Below are 23743 nucleotides of genomic sequence, written 5' to 3'. Positions count from 1 at the left end.
TCCCGGCTGCCTGGGCTGCGAGTTTAATCCAGGACTGTGAATTCAACATAAATCACTTGATTAAAAGCTCTACTTAATTTAGGAGGGGGGGGGGGGGCTGAGCACAGCTGATCGATTTAATTTACACAGGAAAATAGCAACAAGCAGATGCTTTTAAAAGGGCCAGTGAGGCCGATGATGCTGCAGCTATTCATCTTAACTATTTAAGTGCTCTGTAAAGGGGCTGGCAGCCTCTTGCCCCCCACCGCGTTAGCCACCACCCAGCACCCCTGCCTGGACCCCGCATGCCCGAGCAGCTCGGGGGGCCGTGGGGCGCAGGATGCCCCTGTGATGCCCCGACTGAGGGTCCTCGGCAGCATCTTTAACTGACCCAGGCTTCTTGGGCGATGAAATGCCTTTCCCAGGGCCAGCGGTTTCTGGAGGCAGCAGGTCAAATTTAAATGCAAACAGGCTGGGGCTGGCACCAGCTCCTTCCTGAGAAGAGAAAAAAAAGACTGGAAAAGTGGAGAGATTGAACCAGAGCTGCAGCGGTTATGTCAGGAGGGAAGGACTGCCTGGCCGGACCCCCACCACCCCAGCCCCGCTGGGGGCTCGGGGGGGCCCTGGGGCTGCGTCACCCCGAGCCCACGGGGATGGTGGCACCTCCTGCAGGGTCCTCACCTGCAGGTCAGTGGGACCCGGTCCCTTGGCGGGGGGGGTCACCCCCAGGAAGGGACCCACCAGGCGACACTTTCTGACAGTGTCAGAGTTGCGCACGCGTTGTTTTGGTTGCAAAAAGGAGGCAAATGGGTTTGAGTTGTTGAATGGGAGAATACTTTTATGGGGAATGTTGGAGCCATGAAAACAGAGTTCCCACAAAACCAGCTGCCTTTCCTCACTACTCTCCAAATGTTGTTTTCCCAAACCAGTTGCTTGGATGAGCGTTAGTGCCCAGACCCCTTACAGCCCCTTCCTCATCGCCCGCCAGCCCACAGCATCTCCCCCCTGCCCAGGGATGGGGTCACGGCTGGCAAAGTCTCGGTTAAAGTCTTTAATAATTACAAGAATTCCAGATTCATTACAGAAGAGTTTACAACAAATAATATTTCTCCATACAAAGGCAAAATAAACTTTTCAAGTAATAGCGTCCTGGCTCTGGAGTCTCAATGCCAGTGACAGGGAGGGAGGGGGGGGGCACACGTGGCCCCTTCCCCGACGAGGAGCTGCCCCCGGCCGGGGAAATGCCCCGACCTCCCGGGCACAGCAAACCGGCACCAGCTCTGCAGAGCAGAGCTCGAGCAGCCGGGCACCGCAACCGCCTCCGGGACGGAGACCGGCGGGCACGGACGGGCAGAGCCGGGTGGCACGATGCCCCGGACGAGGACGCTCCCCCGGGCGCCGGTAAGGCACTGGCGGGCATCGCCCGGGGACGGGGGCTGCGCAGGGCGTGCAGCCCCCCGGCCAGGGCGCAGCGGGGCTGGGACCGGGCACCGAGCTGGGCTGGAGGGGTTGGTGCCACATGGCACAGCTCCGGTGTCCCGATGCTTCGGGGGACCAGCATGGGGACCTGCGTGACCCCAGGTCCCCCGGCTCCTTCCCAAAGGGAAGCCCAACCGCCGGGGCAGGGGCTGCAGCCCCCTCCCCAGGGCACCGTCCCGACCCCTCACCGGCAGCGCCTAAAACACAGGGCACGCCTGCGCCCCGGCACCCCACGCACCAATATGGTGCCGCGGGCACTTGGCAGGCGATGCCCGGCCCCAGCCCCGCCAGAGCCCCGGGAGGGTGCGGGGGGACGCAGGGGCCAGGGAAAGGCCAGGCACGTAATGACAACGTATTCCCAAAAGGCATCGACACATTATTATTATTGTTTAATACAACCCCATATAAAACTGAAGCAGCAGCAGCAATTCTTATCGAGGGACCTAAACTGAAATAGGTTTAGAACATAATTTAAAAAAATAAAAACAGCAAAAGTAGCAAAATATATGAACTTTTTTTTTTTTATAGCAACTGATATCTACCAGCCACTAGTACCTTACTACCAAACTGGTATATCTCTGGTAACAACCCTTTTAAAAAGACATGTAAATATATATTCATATTTATACATATTTTTAGTTATGTACACAGGACTTTTGTTTTTAGCACTGGTGTATTTGGCTGCCTCTATTATCAGTGCTGAGCCATGTATATGCTGCGTCTCCCACTTCCAAGGTACCAGGGGTTTGGTCAGCAAAGCCCATCGGTGCTGGCACTGCTGAGCTGCGGGGCCGGCCCCAGAGCATCTCGGGCAGCAAGCGCCGTGCTGGCAGGATTCCCGCGCCGGCGAGGCTTCTGGCACGCTGACGCTCCCCGGCTCGCACGGCTGCAGAAAGCCGGCGCTGGTCTCGGCTTCGCGAGTTCTCCGAGTCGTAGATAAGCCCGGCTCTCCAGGTCCTGCCAGGACGTGCCGTCCCGGGAAGGGTGGCTGGCTCCCTGGCAGGGTGCTGCCCACAGGACAGGATTTCAGCTTAACCAAGTGGAAATATTCAAGCACAGACTTCATGGAAAAGAGGGGTTTTTTTTTAAAAAAAAAAAGGAAACACCAAAAAAAACACCAGAACAAAACCTTTGGGCTGCAGAGAGCTCACAACTAAGGCGGCAGGAGAAGCTGGCATGAGAGGTGGGTGGTTTTGGTTACGTGAGATGCTACGGTTGTGTCTCTGAACCCTTTCTGCAATAGCTCAGCACGACCGGGCTGCGCAGGCAGCGTCTGCCGGCAGCCCGTGGGCACGGGCACGGCACGGCGTGGCACGGCACGGCATGGCATGGCATGGCAGTCCCTGCTGGCAGTGCCACCCTCAGTGTCGCTTCAGTCCACCGTTGGTGTGCTGAGGGGGGAACTTGGGAAGACACGGCTCGTCCGGAAGAGGGTCGTGAGAAAAAACAGAGTCCTCTCCCGAGGAGCAGGTGGAGCTGCGGGTGTCCGGGAAGCCGGGAGAATACTGATCCAGCGGCATGGAGAGGTCCAGGTACTCCTGGGAGGGATGAACCCCGAGGACGGGCTCAGGAGGGGACCACGCATCCCCCGGGGAGTGCCAGCCCCAGGCAGGGTGGGTGCAGGTGGGGGCTCGTGGGTGCTGCCTCTCCTACCTGGTTGGAGGTCATGGCCACGATCCTATCCAGGTCTTCCACCAGCTGCTTGAAGGTGGGTCTCTGGGAGGGGACGGCGTGCCAGCAATCCCGCATCATCATGTACCTGGGAGGGCAGAGGGGAGGCGAGGGCTGAGCCGGAGCTCCCCGACCCCCCACCCACAGGAGCGGAGCAGCACCCAGGGACGGCCGCCGGCACCGCCGGCACTCGGGCTGGGACCCGTGGCCAGCAAAGACGCTATTTCGTGGATTCAGGGCTTATCCCCTGCGTGGAAGGGAACTCGCCACCCGCCCTCCCGGGCGCTGGGAAGGATAGGGGGCTGTTTCGGGAGGAGGATGTATGGGGAGCTAAGCTAGTGCCTGCTCTGGGGTCATCCTGGGATTCACTCCTGCCGAGAAATAACGAAGGGAGATGTTGATTATTGCAAACAGATTGAGCTGATGTTTTTGCAGGGCTGGGAACTGCTGGGAAAGTAACTCTGAACATCTGCCTGTCCCCCCACCCTGCACCTGCCTGCACCCTGGGCCGGGCGGTCGCACCCGGGGGGTCCCGACCCCGTGCTGCTGCTGCAGCCCCTACTCCGGGGGTGCAGGGAGGGGAAGCGTGCCCATCCCCGGCTGAGCGGGGGGAATTGGGGTGCCAGCATCCCCCTCTTTCCCAGTCGAGCGCTGCACTCACAGCTCGTTGGTGCAGTTGCTGGGCTTGTCCATCCTGTGACCTTCCTTCAGCAGCTTGAAGAGCTCCTCGACCGGCACGCCGGGGTAGGGCGAGCCGCCCAGCGTGAAGATCTCCCACAGCAGCACGCCGAAGGACCACCTGCCCGGGGCAAACACAGGGCAGACGCTGGGGCACCCGGCTCCCGTGGAGCTGACACCCCCACTTCAAAGCTTTGGGTACAGTTAGAAGTTCGTTTGCTGGGAGGGACAAGCACTAACAGCTTTGATCCGCTCTGCAAGACAAACGAGTCCCAGCGCCAAATATAATTTGGATTCAAAATATTTTGTCTGCTGACGCTAATTATATTTTCATTAAATGAAGACGAATCACATCTGGTGCACTTCGCCACGGCGCGTATCGTGTTCACCAGCGGGTGCCGGGCGCTGCTACGTGAGCTGCGGCAGGGCGGGACGCAACCTCAGCAGGATGCTGCGAGACGCAGGCAGCGACGCAGGCAGCAAGAGCGTTGCTGGACGGGGTGGCCAAGAAGGGCCACGTCCCCCAGCTCACAGCAGAGCACCCAGCAGACGAGCGAGGGTTTCCCCCTGCACCGGCAGTTCTGGCTCCCTGTGTCCCCTCGCCGCAGCCCATCGCTGGCGAAGCTGGGCAGGGAGCACGCGTCTCGCGGCTGCTACTCACACGTCGCTCTGGTGAGTGTATATTCGGTCGAACAGAGCCTCTGGGGCCATCCACTTCACCGGCAGACGACCCTGGGACACAGAAAAGCCCCACATCAGCTCCGTGCCGGCACCAGGGAGCGGGGGATCTGGCCAGGGCAGCCCTGCACACCCGTGGCATCACCAGCACGGGTTGGGGCATCCCCGGCAAGGAGCGTGGTGCTGCCCTCGCCCACCCCGGCGAAGCCCCTCGCCCACCACTCACGTTTGTTGTCTTCTTGTAGTAATCTATGTGGTGGATGTCACGGGCCAGACCGAAGTCGGCGATCTTCATCACGTTGTCCTCGGTCACCAGGACGTTCCTGGCCGCCAGGTCCCTGTGGATGCACTGACCGAGCACGGGGCCGTCAGGTGGTCCCCAAAGCCCCCGGATGGTTCCCCATGATGAAACGGGCTGGGAGGGAAGGGTGCATCCCCCCCAAGCCCAGCCGCCGGGCTTCCCATCCCACCACAGCCCCCCGGGAGCTCCTCACCTTCTTGGAGGCCAGGTACTCCATGCCTCGGGCCACCTGGTAGGCGCAGGAGACCAAGTCCTTGAAGGAGAGCTGCTCCTCGGGGACGCGGGTAGGGTTGTAGCAGTACTCCATGCCGGGGGGCCGCCGGGCTTGCAGGTACTCCCGCAGGTTGCCCTTGCTGGCGTACTCCACGATCACGTAGAGGGGGCCTGCGGGGATGGCGGGATGAGCGGTCGGACCACGGAGCGGGGACTCCCGACCCCGCGGGTGCAGGGTAAGCCCCCTCCCGGCACAGGGACGGCAGCCGGAGGGGCGGCAGAGGGGACACCCCCTCCCCGCTCGCGCGCCCTCACCGTCCTGCGTGCAGGCTCCCAGCAGGTTGATGATGTTCTTGTGCTTGCCGATCATCTTCATCATCTCCATTTCAGAGATGAGGTCGGACAAGTCCTTCTCCGTGGCGTCGGCTAAAGCGGCGGAGAAGGCAGCGGTCAGGGTGGGGGGGCCAGGCTGGGTCCCCCCCGCACGTTGCACACACCCGGCCCCATCCAGGACTGTGGTGTCGTGCCGGGACCCCCCCTTCTCGCCACCACTTACACTTGAGCATCTTCACCGCCACCTTGGTCACGCGGTTTGGCTTGTCCTTGTCGAGGCCGATGGCTTCTGCCAGAACCACCTGCCCGAAGCAGCCTTCTCCCAGGGGCTTGCCCAGAATCAGCCTGGTGGGAGGACAGACCCTGACGCGGGGGCCGGCGGCCACGGGGGGAAAGCCGGTCGGTCACCGGCATTGGCAAACGGCATCAGCAGTGCCACCACGCTCCCACCCAGGCTGCTCCAGCAGCTCGTCCCCAGGGCAGAGCGCACGCAGCGGGGATGGGACCTCACCTGTCCCGGGGTAATTCCCAGCGCGGGTCCTCGGGGAGCTCGTACTCAGAGACGCCGGCCAGCATGGGGGTGCCGCTGGAGGAGAGCCGCGAGGGCCGGACCAGCATCACGCCCGAGTTCATGGAGGAGCTGGAGTCGGCCGACACCTGCAGTGGGGACCGTGGGTTACCTTCATGCAGCGCCGGGGGCCGTGGCCGGCTGCCCCCACCGGGAGGGAGATGCTGACCAGGAGCCTTCGCGCCCCGACCCTGCCTGCAGCCCCCTCTGCCTGCAGGCATGGGGCCCCGTCAGCGCTGCTTCCACGTTGGACCTGGACTAAGTAGTTTTTAATTAATTCCTGGCACGCTGATACCACAAAATATACAGCCTGGGAGTCCTCCTGTCTCCTCAGCGTGTAAAACACGCTCTTCTGCTTGGAAATTTAAATTGCTGTAAATCCTTCTGGTCCTCCTCATCACCCCCGCTGAGCTGCGCCGAGCCGGGGGCGAGGAGGGGCTGTGCAGCCCCCCCTGCTCGCTGTGCTGCCAGTCTGGGGCAGAGCCCACGGACGGTCCCCACGCCGTGCCATGGCCGGGCACAAGGCTGGAGAGGGTTGCATGTGCAGCAGGGCAAGATGGTCCTGGGTCTCCCCCCACCCATCCTCATCCAGAACCTCCCCCCCCGGGAAGGACAGGTCTCCCAGGAGGGGCAGTAGGTGCAAACAAACCCCCTCTCTACTTTCTGTTACCTGTCTGCGCAGGGGAATGCTCTTGGCCAGCTTGTGCACGGCCAGCTGGCTGTTGAAGTCCGTCTTCTTGGTGGTGCTCTTCATCTTGTAGATGATGACAGTCACCACCATGCAGGAGATGAGGAAGGCCCCGGTGCAGTAAATGATGATCTCCAGGTAGAGGGGGGACGTCATCATGGCCGGGGTGTCTTCAATAGCTGGGTCGGCATGAACAGGGCGTTAGCACCTGTGAGCCCGCCGAGGAGCCAGGAGCGGAGCGGCGCTGGGAGAAGCCCCCCCGGCTCCTCCCCATGCTCGGCGGGGACACGCTCTGCATCGCCAGAGGCCTCGGTGCAGCAGGCGGCAAGGACCAGGGGGGCTGCCCACCCACCCCGGTGGGGAAGGCGTGCATGGACCCCTGGGTTCCTCGCCCCTGCGGCCGTGGAACGACTCCGCCGCATCCGCAGGCACGCGACTGGGGCGGGATGGGGCCCTGGGTTGGGAAGGGGTCAACTGAGAAAGGCGTGAAGTGGGGGGGACATGGCCCGTGTCCCTCGGCCAGGGCCTGGGGTTGCTCGCCCATACCACGCTGCAGGGACGGGGCACCCCCAGGGACGGGTCCCCTTCCCAGCTGCTATGTTCTGCCCGCACTCGGAGCTGCAAGTCCCTCGGGGTCTGGGGGCTACCCTGAGGACGGTGGGGGCCGCTCAGCAGTGCCCGGGGCTGCGGGAGTCCAGGCGTTACTGGTAACGACCGGGGAGAGCTCGGGGTAGAGCAGCCAGAAGCACTTCCAGTGGCAGGGATCTGCCGTGGGACCCCTGGGCTGGCAGGGAGGAGGGTCCCGACCCCGCTTTGGTGGCCGCCGGTGGCAGAGGAGGTGTCAGTGCCGTGAACAGCTCAGAGCACAGTGGCACAGTCCAGCGCGGCCGCAAACCGTGGTGAATCTGGCAGGATGGGAGCTGCCATTGCACCCCCCTCGGCAGCACCCCCAACCTGACCCCCCCCAAAGAACAGAGCCTCAGAGAGAGGTGTAAGAGGGAATCAAAGATTTCTGTCCCACCTCCGAGCACACCCGGCTGATAAAGCAGCGGTTGATAACGGGGAAAGTTTTTGACTGGAAAGCAACAACCACGCAGCACCCCAAAAACTTTCCCGGCTGCTGTTATCAGGCTTTGGTCCATGCAGCATTGATGCCCGAGGAGCAGCATCAATGGGGACAGGGGCAGCCGTCCCCGGCAGCACAGCAGAAGCGACACACAGCCCCGGCACGGGTCCTGTGCCGCAGGGCAAGGCCAGCTCCCCGGCAGGCAGGCACGCAGGCAGCGCTGCCAGCACCCCCCCTAAATCCCGCTGCCCCCCGGGCGCTCCGTGCCCCCCTGCGCAGGCAGCGCTGGCCTTGCCCCGAGGCGCGGGACCATCCTGCTCCAGCGGAGCAGCCCCTGGTTAAATTCCCCTGGGTATGCATTGCCTGGGCCAGGGAGAGAGCGATGGGGGGGCAGACCCCAATCGGGGGCTGAAGGGGGGGCACACAGCGGGGGGACGTGTGCCCCATCCCGCTCCGGCTGCTGAGAGCAGCCCTGCAGATCTCCTGCTGCAAGCTAACCAGCACCGGGTGGGCAGGGGCCGGGAAGCGCTCTCTCCCGGACCACAATGCATACATTGGAAAGGAGGGAGGAAAGGGAGAGGAAGAGGAGTATATACCTTCGAGAACTGTCAACCATGCAGAGTGATGGGAGATCCCAATAGAATTACCCGCCAAACATGTATACTCCCCAGCATCCTCAAATGAGACATTCCTTAAGTGAAGGACTTCCATTTCTTTGTCTGTTGTGTTAACGCCAGCCGTCTAGAAGGAAAAATGGAAGCAAAAAACGGAGAAGCAAACGACATGAGATCTTCTGGGAAGGAGGCCAGAGAGGAGGGAGAGCCCAGTCTCATTTGCCAGACCCCCGGGGAGCAGACAGAGACCACTGCAGACCTGCTAGAGAGACCCTCAGGATGACCACTCATCCAGGTGGACCTAAGGAGATGCTGGTTAAAAACCCTTCACCAAACTGAGTGTCCTGCCCATCTGAACATGCTGGCAATGGGCTACATGGAAAAATAAACCTCAGGCAGAGCCGGCTGGTTGACTTGCACGACACGGGGAGGCACGAGGACGGAGATGGGAGGCTGGAGACAGGAGGGCAGCACAGACGGGGGATGCAGCACCGTGTCGTCCCCAGCCACATGCAGATGGGGTGGCCGGGCTGGGTGCGAAGGTGTGGGCTGGCCCGATGGCAGCACCCGCAGGGACCCGGGTTTGGTGGTGCCGGACCCACCAGGGACCCGGGCAGTCCCGGTGTCTGCGTGACGGGGTGGGAAGCACACAGGGGAAACATCGGGGGACACACACACACAGAGCACAAAACCTAGCCGGCCCCGCCGAGTATTTTTCCATGGCTTGTCGCACCAGAAACACAGCAGAAACAAGAGAGCCCAGAGTTTTGTTTTCCACCGCCGGGGACTGACGGTCCGAGGAAACACCCCGCCGGGCGTTCTTCCGATTACCTTTTGCCAGAGGTCTGGTGACAGTGAGCCACGCAGACTGGTTGGCCTCGCCAATATAATTGGAAACCTTACAAACATACTCCCCGCTCTCCGCCTCTGTCACATTATACAGGGTCAGCACCTCCGCATCAGAGCTATTAATCCCCGAGTGCTGGAACAGACCAACAACATGGAGTCACATTGACGCGGTCAGAAACGGGCAGCGCCCGGAGCATCAGCACCGGCTCTGCCGGCGCGGGGGCTGCTCCCCCCCGGTACCCGCTGCCGGGCGGGAGGGATGGGGCTGTGCACGGGGATGGGGGTCACGGGAGGCAGGGGCAGACAGTCATGGGGCTGTAATCCTGCAAGCCGGCCAGGAGCACGGCTGGGAACGGCTGTGCGCTCCAGGATTTTGCACAGCAGCCGGTTTGCTCGCTGGGAGCAGGACCACTGGTGTGTGCAGAGGGAGCCGCTCATGCTGGGACAGATCAGGGGCTCAGCTCCCCACCTCCAGTGCCATTCTCGCTCTCCGGGCTAGCCCCCCCCAGCCCCACGGCATGTGCCTTTAGGGCTTCAAAGGGATTGCGCTCCCCATTACGCAGCCGAGGAGCCGGGCAGCCCTCCCTGCCCACCTCTCAGCCCGTACTCCTCCGGGACACCCCAGCGCGGAGCTGGGCAGGCTGGTGACGGCTCTGGGGCTGCCAGCCGGTGGTCCCCAGCCGCGGGTGGCTCCTCTCACCCACCAGGCAGCGTGGCCACCATCCCGCACGGCTCCCACTGCCCCGCTCCTGCCCCACGGGACGGGCAAACCTGCGGGGACGCGGGCTGGAGCAGCCCGGCGTGCAGCTTTACCTTCAGGATCTGCACGTAGGGCAGGTTGTCGGGGCCGATCTTGCTGCCGTTCACCTCGATGTGCTTCAGCCACTGGATGTGGGGCTGGGGATCGCTGTAGACTTTGCAGACGAACTCCACGTTGCTGCCCAGGGCTACCGTCTTGTTAGCAGGCAGCCCTGCCTGCAGGATGGGCCGGTGTGGGGACCGCTCTGCAGGACCCGGGGAGATGGGGCACCTTACGATGGGGATCGGGGTGCTCCGCCGCCCGCCCATGGGGAAGCACCTGCTTTGGGCAGGGGTGCACCCTGCAGTCCCCCGATGCACGAGGACCCCCGGCTGCGGTGGGCACTGATGCACCCAGCAGAGCCGTGGCGTCCCCTTCCCCGGGGCCCCCCCCCCGCAGTGGGGTGAGAGCGGCCAGGAGGGGCTGGGGACAGGGACAGGTGAAATCCCTGCGCGGGGACGGGGACATCAGTACCTATTCGGCGGGGTCAGAGGTCAAACAAACCTAACGAGGGCCCCGGCCGTTAACAAAGCGGCTGCCACTGTGGTGAGTCAGCATTAACAAACCCCTTTGTTCACCTCGCTGACTGTTCCCTTCAGTTTGCTCAGTGTAATCAAATTAAATCACATTTTTAATGGTTCATTTACTGGCATTTAGAGCAGCTCCACATGTGGAACTGCTCAGACCAGCCTTCCCAGCTGGGAATTATGGCTAATAAGGCGATTAGAAAAAGTTTCTGTCTGGTCTATGAAATTATTTCCACCACAATTAAAAATCCCCAGAACGGGTTGAGGCGAACCTTCCGCCTCGCCTCCTCGCGGACCCGCTGTGCCGCAGAGGTGCGCGCCGGGGCGGGCGGCCGCGGGGACGGCGAGCGTGCCCCGTCCCCGTGAGCGTTCCCCATCCCCATCTTTGCAGGGTGCAGCACCCGTTTCTGCTCGGGGAGGGTGGGATGGACGGGGACCCGGGGTTAGCCCTCCCAGCCCCGCGCTCCTCACCCACGACATCCAGCTGGTAGGTGTGGTTGATGCTCCCGTATTTGTTCTCCACGATGCACGTGTAGTTGCCCTTATCGGACGGCACCACCGAATCCATGATGATGCTCCAGGTTGCGTAGCGGACCTGGGGGCACGGGGATGACGACAGAGCCTGTTACGTGCGAAGCGCCGTCGGGCTGGAGCACACGAGCCCTCGTTCCCATTCACGTCAGAGCTGGCTCAGCCCCCCGGCCCCCGCCGTATAGGCAGGACATAAATCTCCCTTTGAGGTCACCTTTCCCCTTTCCTACAGAGGGACCGTAATTGCTCCCAGCTGTCCCAGGACAGCCTCGCCACGGAGCCAACTGCACCGAGAAGCAGATGTTGTGAGCTGAGCGTGATGGGCTCGCCCGGTGCGCAGGGACACCCCTCTCTGCTGGCCCCAGCGTGCGGAGGGAACAGACCGGCATTGTTCCCCTGCCGCTGCCGGCCGGGAAGAGCTGCTTCCCCCGGCTGGCCCCGGGGCTCGGACCCGCGCTGCTCCCCACGGCCAGCCCCGCCGGCGAGAGGTCACCGTGCCGGTCAGCAGGCAGGGCGCAGCCCGGGCGTTTTACACCGTGCACCCGGGGCACCTCCGTGGGTGCTGCTGACCAGGCGTGTTTCATCTGGGACGGGTCCCGGTGGCTCAGCTGGGCTGCGAGTGCTCCCCGGGTCCCTCCTGGCCACGGGGCACAGGGACGGCTTTCCTACGCCCAGCCCCTGCCGCTGCCAGCTCTGGCTGTGGCTCCTCCTGGCAAGACCTCCCTAAGCCCTGCTCCCTGCCGGGGCAGCCGCATTCCTCCTCCCTACTGGAAACTGGTTATTTCCACAGTGCTGCATTTCAGCCCCATTAGCTATCCGGGGCACCGTGCTGTCACCGTCCGGGGAGCCGTGGTGCTGCCAGCAGCCCCTCTCCTCCCTGCCTGTGAGCCCGCATCCCTCCGCGGGACGTGCTACGCAGAGCCCAGAGCCGTGACGTGGCCGCATTCCTGCTGCGTGTCCCTGGCACCCGGCTGGAGCCCGCGGCACGCGGGACCACGGCAGAATCCCATTTGCGCAACGCGGCGCGTGACTCGGTGGCGAGTGAGTGCCCAAAGCCGTGGCCCCGCAGCGCCCAGCCGGGCTGGCTCGGGGGTCCCACCTGGGGAGACACCCACCGAGGGGTGTGAGCCCCGCGCAGGCTGCAGCCCTGCTCCAGAAAACTAACTGAGAAAGATGAAAAATAGGGGTGGTGTTCCCTCGTAGGGTCACCCGGGGGGTCCCTGGGCTGCAGCTGCTGCCAGCACGATAGCAGCCCCGGATGGTGGAGAAGTGTGGTCCACCCTCTCCTTTGGGAAGGGATGAAGCTCGGGGGTCCTGGCGTGCTGGTCCCACCACCGAGGCTCTTCTGCAGCAGCAGCAACCCCACTGCGGGACCGGAGCCATGAGAAGAGAAAAGCCGAGCCCCCATCCCACCCTACAGCCTGGACCTCCTGTAGGTGCTGGGCGAGCAGCGCTGCAGCCACCTGCCCAGCTCAGGGAGCGAATGTGGCCCCCGTACTTGGGCCAGGGCACCCTCCCCGCCAAGCTGGTACCCCCGGGCTGCTGGCACAGCTCCTGCCGACCGCTGGAGGGGCTTCTCCACCCTGGCAATCCCACGGCTGCCAGCCAGCCCTGGGAGCCCCCGCGCCTGTCGGGGACGCCAAGACCCCCTCTCCTCGGCGCGGGGATTAGGCGAAGCCGGCAAAGGCAGGCTGGCTTCGTCCGCCGCCCCCTCCCCCAGAGGTTGAGCTGGTGCAAACATGACCCAGAAGCAGGTCACTGCCGTAGGGCTATTTTGCAACAGGAATGTCAGAGGGGCCCATCTGCCCCCGCCGGGGGCTGCGCGGACAGGGGGCTCGGTGCCTCTTAAGCTGCAGAGCCCCTTCCCGGTCCTCCCCCTCCCCAAGCCGCCCCAGAGCGAGCCCTCCAGCCCACACCTCGACAGGGTGCTGCCCTGCACCGCCCTAGCCCCCCAGCTCCGGTACCTTGTACCCCCCGATGCGGTGGTCGGGTTTGAACTCCTTGCCGTTCTTCAGCCAGCGCAGCGTGGGGTTGGGCGTCCCACTTGACGGACACTTGAATTTCACCGTTTTGGCGGCGGGGACGGCATGGAGCTTCTTCTCCATCTTCTCGGGATAGGTCCAGTAGGGAGCGATGGCCTCTGGGGAGCAGAGCAGGGGGGCTCAGCATGGATGGCTGGCGCGGGGCACCCGGCCAAACCCACTGGCCAAACCCACCGGGGCTTCTGCCACGGGGAGCTCCGGCGTTTTGCTCAGGGTGCCCAGGGCAGGACTGAGCTGGGAGGCTGGAGAGGTGCGGGCAGCTGAGCCTGGCTCCGGCAGGGAGGGGAGCTCCTGGACATGGGGTGTTATCCGGGAGTCACAGCAGCCCTGCGGGGCCCTTTCTTTGCAAGGTGCACGCTCAGCATGCGTGGCTGCAGCAGCAGTTACCCTGATGTAGCCGTGCCAGCACCCTCCCCTTGCTCTGACCAGGCTGCTTCACCCGGGTGCACCCAGAGCTGCTCCCCACACCGAGCCCTCACCACCACTGGGTGCCCTGGGCTGGAGCGGGAGCCCCTGCCCACCCTCGCTTGCCTTCCTCCATCCCTGGGCGATGCTTGCAAGTGCGCCCAGCTTCCCCTCGCCCCCCCTGCAAAGGCCAGGGCAGCACCAGGGGCAAACCCATCTCGCACGTACGGTTTGGCTTGGTGTTATCTGCCTCCTTCTCCTCCGAAGAGGAATCGTCTTCGTCGTCATCATCCTCCGCGGAGGGGAGCGCGTCTGCAAGAGAAGAGACAGCCCAGCTGAACGACCGTGCACGGACCCTTCCCAAGCGGGGCCAGTCGGGGACCGGAGCATCGTGGGCTGGTGGTGCGGGACTGTGCCCAGTGGGGCGGCCGGGGCAGGGTGGGGAGGTGCGGGGATCCCGGGTGAACGCTGTGCATGCCCACCAGCACGGCCAGGGCTGACAGTGCCTGCCGTCCCAGTGCTCACAGCCCGTGGACATCGTGGAGCAGTTTGGCCCCAGAGGTGATTTCAGAGCTCCACGCCGCGTGTCCAAGCACGGCTCCTCGCCCCGTGCCTGGTGCCACCAACCCCTCTGGGGCAGCAGCCGAGACCCTGCGGGCGCAGAGACGCCCCAAGCCTCGGCGGACACCTCCCAACCTCGAGCATTCCTTCTTCTCCAGCCTCACGCTCCGTCAACGCCAACGTGGACCTCGGCTCATGCCCAGCGTGTGCCCACTCCCGTGGGCAGCCCCGCAGCCCCCCCCCAGCCCCATGCAGACAAACAGGCAACCTCCAGCTGCTTCTCCCTGCACTGCAGCAGGTAGGAAGTCACCGCACCGCGCCGATAACTCCTCCGGGCACCCCCAAAATCGCAGGTCCACCCCGAACTCACCGCGCAGCCGGACAGATCCGCGCGTGGCCGGTGCACGTGCCGGCAAGCATGCAAAGGCGTGCGGAGGCAGCCTGCTCCTTGCTCCGCAGTCCGGCCCCGGGGCTGCCCCTTCCCTGCGCACCCGGGGCCGCTACGAACCTGAGACGTTCACGGAGAAGTAGGTGGTCTCGCTTCCCGAGGGGCTGTTGGTCATGCAGGCATAGAGCCCTGAGTCCTCGGGCACCGCGTCCCTGACCTCTACCTCCTCCCCGGTAATGCGCGTCCGGTTGTTCTCGGCCAGCTGGACGCCGTCGCGCACCCAGTTGATGCTCTGGACGTCATCCCTCAGCCGGCAGCGCAGCTGGAGGAGGTCACCGGGGTGGGCCGAGTAGGACTCCACTTCGATTTTTGCTTTGGGCAGAACTGGAGGAGTTAGGAGAGAGAAGAAGAGAAAAAAAAAAAAAAGGAGAAAAGAAATAGAGACCAAAGGAAACCATGCTGCTGCTGCTGCCGCCGCGGCTCTGTGTTAATGAGGCAACATGCGCTGCTGGGATGTTCCTGCTGCGGCACCGAGGACCGGCTGCCCCGGCGAGCCCAGGGCAGGGGAGCCGGCGGCAGCAGCCGGGGCGGCTGCAGAGCGGAGGGGAGGCAGAGGCAGAGGCTGCGAGCACCCCAAGCAGCACCAAGCGCTTCACCTCCGCGGTAGCACCCGCTCGGTGGCCGGGGAGTTCAAAAGCACTCACGCACCCCTCGGTCTCTTACCGAGCACCGTTCGGCCCAGAGGGAGCGTGCCACGGCAGGGGCTTTGAAATGGGGAGAAACGGGCAACCTGAAACATCTCGGGCAGTGCCAGCTGCTTGGGCAGGATTCAGCCTCTCCCAGGAGCATCCCAAATCCCTGCTGGGCTCTGCCACTGCGCAGGGGTCCTGGGATCCCCACCACCATGAGCGGGCAGCCAGCGAAGCAGGCGAGGGTCCCCATGCCTCCAGGACCCTCGCCCCGGTTAGAGCGCTTCGGGGCAGGGGCAGGAAGGCCAGGGGGATGAGGGGGCTGCGGCAGGACAGCAGGCAGGGGAGCGAGGGTCTGCGAGAGCGGCATCGCTGGGAAAGGTCAGCCCAGGGGAGCTCCGGCAAAACAGGTGCCGGCCACGGCGCTCCTGTTCGCAGAGACCCTAGGCAGGGAGAGCTGCAGCTGCTCCCCGATGCGACATTTGTGTGAGCAGCACAAAGATCCTTTCTCTCCATCCCGCTGCTACGTGATCTTGTCTCTCCTGGCCCTGGTAGCGCAGACACGGCTCCGTCCTCAAGCGCAGCCTTCCACCCTCCGTGGGGGTGCGCGAGCAGCTCTCTCGGTCCTGGGCTCGGTGCAGACGTCCGGGTCTCAAACCATCTCTTCAAATTTCACAGCCCGAGGAAGGGTTCAGGCTGCTGCAGCTCCGCAGGCGCTGGGGCTCCCTGCGACAGCGTGGGGCAGATGCAGCGTGAGCATCATCCCAGAACAAGCACCACGGGCTGGTGTCCACGGCTCTCGGTCCCGAGCGCTGCCGTAGGAGCAGCACGAAGGAGCACACGGTGCTGCTGCGGATGCTGCTCCCGGGGGCCAGAGCTGCTCGGCAGCATCCCAGAAGGAAGCACCGCATTTCCACTGTACCTCCGGGTCAGTGGCGGGCCAGCTTCAGGCAGGCTGAGGGCAAGAGCCGATGGTGCCGCGGGGGCACAGCCGAAGGTCTCCGCAGAGCAACTGCTCTGTATCAGAGGGGTCCAGAGCGGGGGCTGGAAAATCCCAACAAACCCCGCGCAGCCAGTCCTGCAGAAACAGTCTGGGAATGTTCAAACTTCAGCTGATCCGTGGCTCGAGGGCTGTTCCCCCCAAGGACCAAGGTGCTCGGCGGGCTGACAGCCCGCAGGCACTGTGCTCTGGCCACCACCGGGACAAGAGCAAAGCCACAGCTCTCCCTTGAGACCCACGCAGCCCCCAGGCAAGGAGCACAGCAATTTGCAAAATAGCAGCTGATTACGAATGCCCACAGCATCCGAGCACACGCTGGAGGGGCTGTCTCACTGCAGAACTAACACACCTTATCACCCTTGGTGCCCACCGTGCCAGACAAGTGCAACCTCTTCCCCCCATCCTCTGCGCACACCCCTGAACAGCCATGGAGCAGCTTGTCCTGGGCCCATCAGCTGCCGAAAGCCAGCACAGTGTCCCTGCCTGCACTTAACCCTCCTGGTCAAACATCCCCCTGAGCTGAGCCAGCACAGGCAGGGAGCGCAGGCCGGCAGCGAGCAGCGCAGGGCTGGGGCCGTCAGCAAGGCACCGCTCCTCCCAGGACCCACCAGTGGCTCCCTACTGCCAGAAGTGAAAGCTGAGCTCTTCAGAAACTCTCATGTACCGCATCGTGATCTGCACTTCACTTTCCGGCCACTTTTCTTTTCCTTGTACTGATGAGAAGCTTCATGGGGAAAACATCTACGAGCAGCTCCAGAGGTTCTCCTTTTTCTTTTGCTTAGCACTTGAAGGAAAACAGCGTGCTGGGGAAGAATTTCGCTTGACCAAAAGCCAGGGCTCCACATCCATCAGTAAGAGGTTACATAGCATTTTAACATGGAAGGTGAAGACTGGTGGGAGTCCCTTAGGTGGCGGGGGAAGGGTCATGCTTTTGCAATCCTGTTTTCCCCCCTGGTTTTCTCTTGCAGCCTCACAGGACGGGCACTTCTAGTAGCTCTGATGTGTGCTTCAAGTGATCAGTCACAGGCATCTTCCAACACACACGATGCAGCAGTGATGTCCCATCGCCGTCTGCCTGAACACCACGGGACTCGGTAACACAACGTCCTCCTGTCCGTCCTGACTCCCTTCTCAAACAGAGCAAGGTCAGCGAGTGATAAACAGCCACGAAAACCCAAACCAACATAAAACGCGGAGCTGCAGCCACAGCCGTATCTGCCCTTATCTCGTTCAGGTCTGCCCCTCCCCATGCACCAACAAACTTATTTCTTATCAAACAGAATAACCTGCAGAAGGTGGCTGGAGCTGCAGAGGACCCCCACCGCCCACGAATGTCCTTCAATGTCCCTGTCGCCTGGCCCTGGCCACCCACACGCCAGCACACGAGGAGCCACGCACTGGTCTGGGGTCCGGCGTCCCACAGCCACGGTGCCGAGGTCCGTCGGGCGCTGCTGGACCTGTGGGGTCCCACCACGCTGCAACTGAACCGATGCTGGGCCAGGATCAGTTCTAGCCAGCAAAACACCGCTGTGGTCCAAGAGCTCGTACAGGTCACTTCCTCACCGAGCCTGCCCTAGGGACCACCATGGAACTGCCACCATCGACTCGCCCGGAAAGGTCTGTAGGAAAAACCTGCCCATGCTGGTGCAGGGAGGGAAGCTCCTGCCAGCCCTGTGCTCCACAAACACCTCTCGGCTGGACCTGCAGACTGGGGAGGAGGCGGCCTGGGGGTAGAAAAGGTCTTTGGAGGGAGGGAAAACTTCGAGCCACCCCAGTCCGACGCTGGGGCTCGGGGAGGCAGCGTCCCAGGCTCAGGCGGGTCCCTTCCCATGGGCACAGCATCGCACGGGTCCCCGGGCACCCCATGCGAGTGCCACCGCTCCTTCAGGCCATCGAGCCGCAGGCTCTGCTGTGCCAAGGAGCCCGGGCAGGCGGGGGCCGGGGTCCGCCGGCGTGTGGCCAGATCGCCTTTCAAAGGCAGCAGCCCCCTCCGCCAGCCCCTCCGAGTCAGAGGCTGTTTTGCATTAACAGCATGACCAGGGAGGCGCGGAGGCATCGAGTGTGATGGACGGGAGAGGGGAGGCAGAGGGCAAGGCAGGATCCTGCCCTTTGGTAACCCAAAGCACATCTCTGGCACTCAGGGATAAGGCGGAAAACGCAGCATGGTGGGAACAGCCCGAAAACGAATTCACAGGCTAATGAGCATGTCCAGGTTAGCTCACCCTCCGGGCGGGAGCGGGGCCGGGCCAGCACACGGGTTTGGACGATGCTGCTGAGGGGCGACCCTGGCAGGCAGACGGTGCCATGGCCGCTGGGACGGCCCTGCTGGCACCGGGGCAGCCCGGCTCGCACGGCAGCTGATGCACAGAAGTCCTCTCGGAAACGCAGCCCCTGCGTAAAACCAGGGATTGCAGCGGGCGCACCAGGAGCAGCGCAATCCCGGGCTGCCCCTTGCCTGGGAGCAGTCAGTGGCGTGAGCCGTGTTACCGGCATGCCCTCCACGTATGTTAATTAGGGTGAGCCCGTTTGATCACCGGACTCCATCAGCCTGAAACGTCTCTTTCTCATGTTCTGCTTTTCTGTAACCTAAACCAAGGCACCAGGTGCAGCCCCTCCACAGCGCCGCCAGCCCGGCCGGCTGCTCCCATCGGGGCGCGAGCGAGCCCCGAGCAGGCCACATTAGCAAAAGTTTAATCAGCCAGACAAACGCTTGGCTCTCCTCCCCGGGCCCTTGCCTGCCCTTGCGCTGCAGGACGAGGCTCTGGAGAAGTCACCCGGGTTGCTCCCACCGTCACGCAAATGTTGACTGGTGCTGGGCAGTGCCCGGAGCGGGTGGAATTTCTCTCCCCAGCCAGGCTGCAGCAGCACCGGCCGGGAGCTGCAGGGGTGCTTACAGCCCCCTTTGAGCAAAACAGGGCAACAGTGAGGAGTGCAAACAAAATACCAGCAGCGCTTGCTGCTCGCTTGCCTGGAGAAAGCAGCAAAACACGTTAGGTCTGGCACATCTAAACTCTCTGCTGTTCCCTTTTTAACTTAAACTCTTCACGCCGGGGAGGTAGCACCGGCTTCCCAGTCCGGATTCCGCAGGGCAGAGCCTTGTCCCTTCCCATCCCAATAGGGACAGGAGTGTTCACAGCTCGCGGGGAGCCCCGATGCCCTGGGCGAGTCGAGGGGCAACTCCAGTCCCGGCGGATTGTGCCTCCGCTTGAAACGAGCCCAAAAAGTCCACGCACGCTGCAACGGCCAGAGCAGCCCGCGGTGGTTTTATTACTTTATTCCAGCTTTGAAATGGAACCGAAAGCGGAGCCGAGCATCGACCAGATGGAGAGTGTCACCGAGCGCATATAACTGTCACCGACTCCCCCGGGGCTGGCCCCCACCGGCGATGGCAGGGGACCAGGGAGACGGGGCAGCAGCCCCGGGGAGAGAAGCGGCACGGATTAACCTTCGCTCCCCCCCGTTCTCCGTGCGGCCCGTGGCCCCCCCCAAGCCCTGGGCACGCACACACGGCCGAGGAACCCGACGTGCAGCCCCCCCAGAGCGGCGGGAGCCGCGGGCTGTGCCGGCGATGGCGACGGCAATAAAGCGGCCAACAAAGCGGCGCGGGGACAATGCGGGCGGGGGGCGCGGGGCCGCGGCCGCCGGTTGCCCTGGAGACCCCAGCGGGGCTTTCCGAAGGTATTTCCTGAAGAAAAAGCACACACATGCCCGGCAGCCCCGCTAATCCCAACAGGAAGCGCTTACCGGGACGCGGGGATTGGCTTCTTTCTTATTTAAAAAGCTCCTCGCCCCGCTGCCCCCCCCCCCTCGACGCCCCCAGGCCGGGCTGTGCTGGGGGGATGCCCCCAGCAGCATCCCCGCACCCCGGCTGCTCCCGGGGAGGGATGCACAGCTCCGGTGCCCCTTCCCTGGGGAAAGGCTGCAGCAGGGAGATGCCAGCGGGCAAGTGGCAGGGGCAAAAGGTACCACTGGCTCTTCCTGGGGGGGCTCAAGGCACCCATGGCTCTTCCTCAGGGGGGTCAAGGCACCCATGGCTCTTCCTCGGGGGGCTCAAGGCACCCATGGCTCTTTCTGGGGGGGCTCAAGGCACCCATGGCTCTTTCGGGGGGGGGGGCTCAAGGCACCCATGGCTCTTCCTCGGGGGGCTCAAGGCACCCATGGCTCTTCCTGGGGGGGCTCAAGGCACGCACGGCTTTTCCTCGGGGGGCTCAAGGCACCCATGGCTCTTCCTCGGGGGGCTCAAGGCACCCATGGCTCTTCCTTGGGGTCTCAAGGCACCCATGGCTCTTCCTGGGGGGGCTCAAGGCACGCATGGCTTTTCCTCGGGGGGCTCAAGGCACCCATGGCTCTTCCTCGGGGGGCTCAAGGCACCCATGGCTCTTCCTTGGGGGGCTCAAGGCACCCATGGCTCTTCCTGACCAAGCAAGCCCAGGAGGCAGCGGGCTTCTCCCCACCCTCTGGTCCCCGGATGCTTCCTCCGGCAGCAAGAGGGGGATTTATGTACTGCTCCAGGCACTCCCGCTCTTCCTAGCCTACACGTCAAATGAAGCAGCACTTAATTAACAGGCGTGTTGGTAGTTTGCAAAGCTGTCAGTATAAATCCACCCCTTTCCCCCCGGGACACCCCCGGCCACGCTCAGAGCTCTGCAGCAGAGAAGAGCCCTCGAGGGCAGCAGCTCGGGGCACAGACAGTCACCCACCAGCTCCCCCCAGCCGTGGGACAGCTGGGGGTCCTGCCCATCCTGGGGGACACAAGTGAACACCCCAATCCGCGCAGGTGCCTATGTTTTTTTGCAATAACCGATGGCTTTGCCTGGGCCCTGGCTCACTGCCGGCGCAGGCAGAGTTTGCGTTCCTCTCCCCACATCGTTCCCGAGCAGCTCCGCGCTGTTGCACATGGAAGGGCTCGACAGCCAGGCAGCCCCCAGACACAGGGACACCCCCCTGCACCCCCCTCGCGTGGCTCCGCTCACCGTGGGGCAGCTCTGCAGCCCAGGCTCTGGCAGAGCGCTGCCGCTTTTCCCAAAGACTCATATTTCTTTTTTTCCTCCTCAATTAAAAGCCGGAGTGACAGCATCCGAGTGGAAAGGCGGGAGGCGGGGAACAATGCCTGCTCAACAGGCTGGGAGGGGAAGGCCAGCAGCGTGATGCCCCAGAGGACACGGCGATGCCCCGGGGAGCCAGGGACCAAGTGGCTGCAGCAATTGGGGTCTGGGGGAACCGAGGGCTCCGAGGTGTGGGTGGGGGCTGCTGGGCCCCCCCCCAAGCTCCTGTAACGATCCTGGGCTGCTGCCATCAACAGCAAAAGTGCAGAAGGCTTCACGGCTTGGCAGGGGATCTCAAAGCTGCTCAGAGGGCTCCAGCGAGGAGTCAGCTCCTCCAAACCTGATCCCCTACGGCTCCCTGGGGCAAGGGGTGGGGAAACACCGAGAGCTGCAAAAACAAGGCGGGGGCTGGACAGCAGGGAAATGGGGAGATGGGGACAAAGCTGAGGGCCGGCCATCCACCCAGGGAGCAGCAGGGACAAGCCAAGGACCCTCGCTGTGCCGCCTCTGGGGATGCTGTGGCCGGTGACGGCATGTCCCAAGCTACAGCTGTGCCAAATAGCCCCAAACATTTGCTGCTGGGGGCAGGGGACACAGATTACAGCCCCCGGGTTCACGTGCAATGTTCCCGCCAACGCTGAGCAAGATTTGGGGAGAGGAGGAGGCGGCAGCAGCACAGCCCCACGCTCGCAGAGGTCCCCAGAGCTGCCCAGGCTGAGCACGCTTCCAGCCCTGGACTTTTGGCTCCTGTTGGGCCCGGAGCGAGACCCCCTGGATGAGCCGGGCACAACAAAGCCCCAGGAACCAGGGCCCCCGCTGGCCCCGCAGATGGGGCCGGGGGGAGGTTAAGCCTGCGGCCAGCTGGGCGGACGGCGGCACTGGGAAATGGGGCAGCCCTCTGCCCTCCGCCCCAACGGGGGCTCGGCCGCACTGGGAGGGGGCTGCAGCCCCGAGCTCCTCTGCCAAACCCCCCCTGCTCCGGAGCGTTGCATCCCCCCGGAAAGTATCTGCTGGACCAGGGCAGCCATCGGGGCTCAGCATGCCCCAAAACGAGCTGCCCAAGGCAGGACACCCTCCCCAGGGACACAGCAGTGCCTGGCTCCCCACAAAAACCTGCTTGGCTGCTTTGCACCCCCAGCACCCCCCAGGCAGGGATGAGGCAGACTCCGAGCGGTGGAAATGCCTGAACAGCAGTGAGGACAATAGCAGACAAGGAGAGAGGAAAAAAAATCCTCTCGGCAATTTTCTGCAGGTTTCTATTTAACCTGAAGACAAAGACCGGCTTTGTGAGGGAAGGCAATGGAGGTTGCTCATGGAAATTTCTTGGCTTTTCCCCTTAACTAGGGGTTTTTTACCACCTCCAAATTTAGGTAACTATAAAATGCAGTAAGTGCCCATTAATATTTTATTTGCTGCAGATTTTTCAGTAACCGGAGCGAGCCCTTGACAAAGGCAGAGTTCCCAAGCCCCCTCCCCATGCCACGAGGAGAGGCGGGCCAGTGATTGAAAATCCTCCTCTGCAGCGAGGCAGGGGCCGCTGGCCGGGCGCGGGGGATTACTCGCTCCCTGAGAAGGGAGCTTAGCTGCCTCAGAACCGGGAGTAAACTGAAACCCCATAAACATCCAGAACAAAGTCCAGGAAAGCTGCTGCCTCCGCCACGGAGGGGACTCGAGCACGGCCGCCGCTGCTCTCTGGCCGGCGCGGGCGATGCTCGTGAGCGGCAATGTGGGGGAAGGACAGCAAGCCCAGCCCCGGGGACACGATGCCCCACGGCACGGGAGCTGAGCCCCCATCCGCACCCTGCGGGACCCCAAACTCCCCCAGGGTCGGATCCAGAGCCCACCCTGGCAGGCGACCTGCAAGGTGCCGGCGGCACGGCCCCGGCTGTGGGTCCTGGCCCAGGACCGGCTCTTCCCATCCCGTCCGTCCTGCCGGGAACATTTTGTTCCCACCAGCCGGCCCCGAAGCCAAGGGACGGACTCTGCCCCAGCCGGGCTCCTGCTGTGGCACTAATTGGGCCGCCCTGGTGAGAACCGTGTCGGGAAACGTTTCCAGAGGTTATTGTTAGCCCTGGCATGAGGCTGGCGAGGAACCAGCTCCCTCCTCTCCAACCTCTCCTCCTCCACCGCCGCCGCCTGACGCGGCTCCCCAAACCCTCCGGGGGCTGCAGGGCTCCTTAAGCACCCCAAAACCCACCTTTGCTCAAATTAGCCCTTGGCTTGAGCACCCCAACAGCTTTCCCAGCACCATAGCCGGGTCTGGATCCGCAGCACCGCTCTCCCGATGGCGGTAGAGCCATCCTTACCCCAAACACCACCAGGAAACCTCTTCCAGGAAGAGCAATCTCCTGAGAAAAACATGTTTACCACTGTCAACCGTATTATTTACAGAAGTGGGGAGTGAGCATGCCAGTGGAAAAATCTCGGAGATGGTCCCCGTGAGCGATGCTCTGCCCAGGCTCCTCTCTGGAGCCTGCAGCTCCCCAGGGACCACGCGCAGCTCCGGCTATCTCATGGGATGTGTCTGTGACCAGCATACCTGCTGCTCAAACCAGAGGCACCGACGCCAGCCTGCCAGCCACAGCATCAGGGCACGCTTCCAGGCGGGATCACCCAGTCGTCCCCCACCGAGGCCAGCG

General features: G+C 63.4%; 1 protein-coding gene across 6 annotated transcripts in view; it reads right to left on the bottom strand.

The window, feature by feature from the left end:
• Window positions 1–1015: 1015 nt before the first annotated feature.
• Window positions 1016–23743, bottom strand: part of FGFR1 (fibroblast growth factor receptor 1) — a 31354-nt gene continuing 8626 nt past the window's right edge. The window contains exons 3-18 of one of the 6 annotated variants that reach the window (XM_052805979.1): window positions 14491–14754; window positions 13650–13733; window positions 12939–13114; window positions 10915–11038; window positions 9931–10121; window positions 9100–9250; window positions 6565–6767; window positions 5844–5989; window positions 5556–5677; window positions 5315–5425; window positions 4980–5170; window positions 4712–4834; window positions 4469–4539; window positions 3791–3928; window positions 3112–3217; window positions 1016–2996 (exon numbers count right to left, since the gene is read on the bottom strand). In XM_052805979.1, coding sequence (XP_052661939.1) covers window positions 2820–2996; window positions 3112–3217; window positions 3791–3928; window positions 4469–4539; window positions 4712–4834; window positions 4980–5170; window positions 5315–5425; window positions 5556–5677; window positions 5844–5989; window positions 6565–6767; window positions 9100–9250; window positions 9931–10121; window positions 10915–11038; window positions 12939–13114; window positions 13650–13733; window positions 14491–14754 — 2378 coding nt within the window. In that variant the 3' untranslated portion in view covers window positions 1016–2819. Of the gene's footprint in view, window positions 2997–3111; window positions 3218–3790; window positions 3929–4468; window positions 4540–4711; window positions 4835–4979; window positions 5171–5314; window positions 5426–5555; window positions 5678–5843; window positions 5990–6564; window positions 6768–8250; window positions 8396–9099; window positions 9251–9930; window positions 10122–10914; window positions 11039–12938; window positions 13115–13649; window positions 13734–14490; window positions 14755–23743 lie in introns of all 6 variants that reach the window. The other 5 variants (XM_052805980.1, XM_052805981.1, XM_052805982.1 and 2 more) reach the window with 5 other exon arrangements.

This window comes from Harpia harpyja, chromosome 13 (assembly GCF_026419915.1).
Source record: "Harpia harpyja isolate bHarHar1 chromosome 13, bHarHar1 primary haplotype, whole genome shotgun sequence".
Lineage (NCBI taxonomy): Eukaryota > Metazoa > Chordata > Aves > Accipitriformes > Accipitridae > Harpia > Harpia harpyja.
The sequence above is the reverse complement of the archived record's forward strand: the minus strand, read 5'-3'. Positions and strand labels throughout refer to the sequence as shown.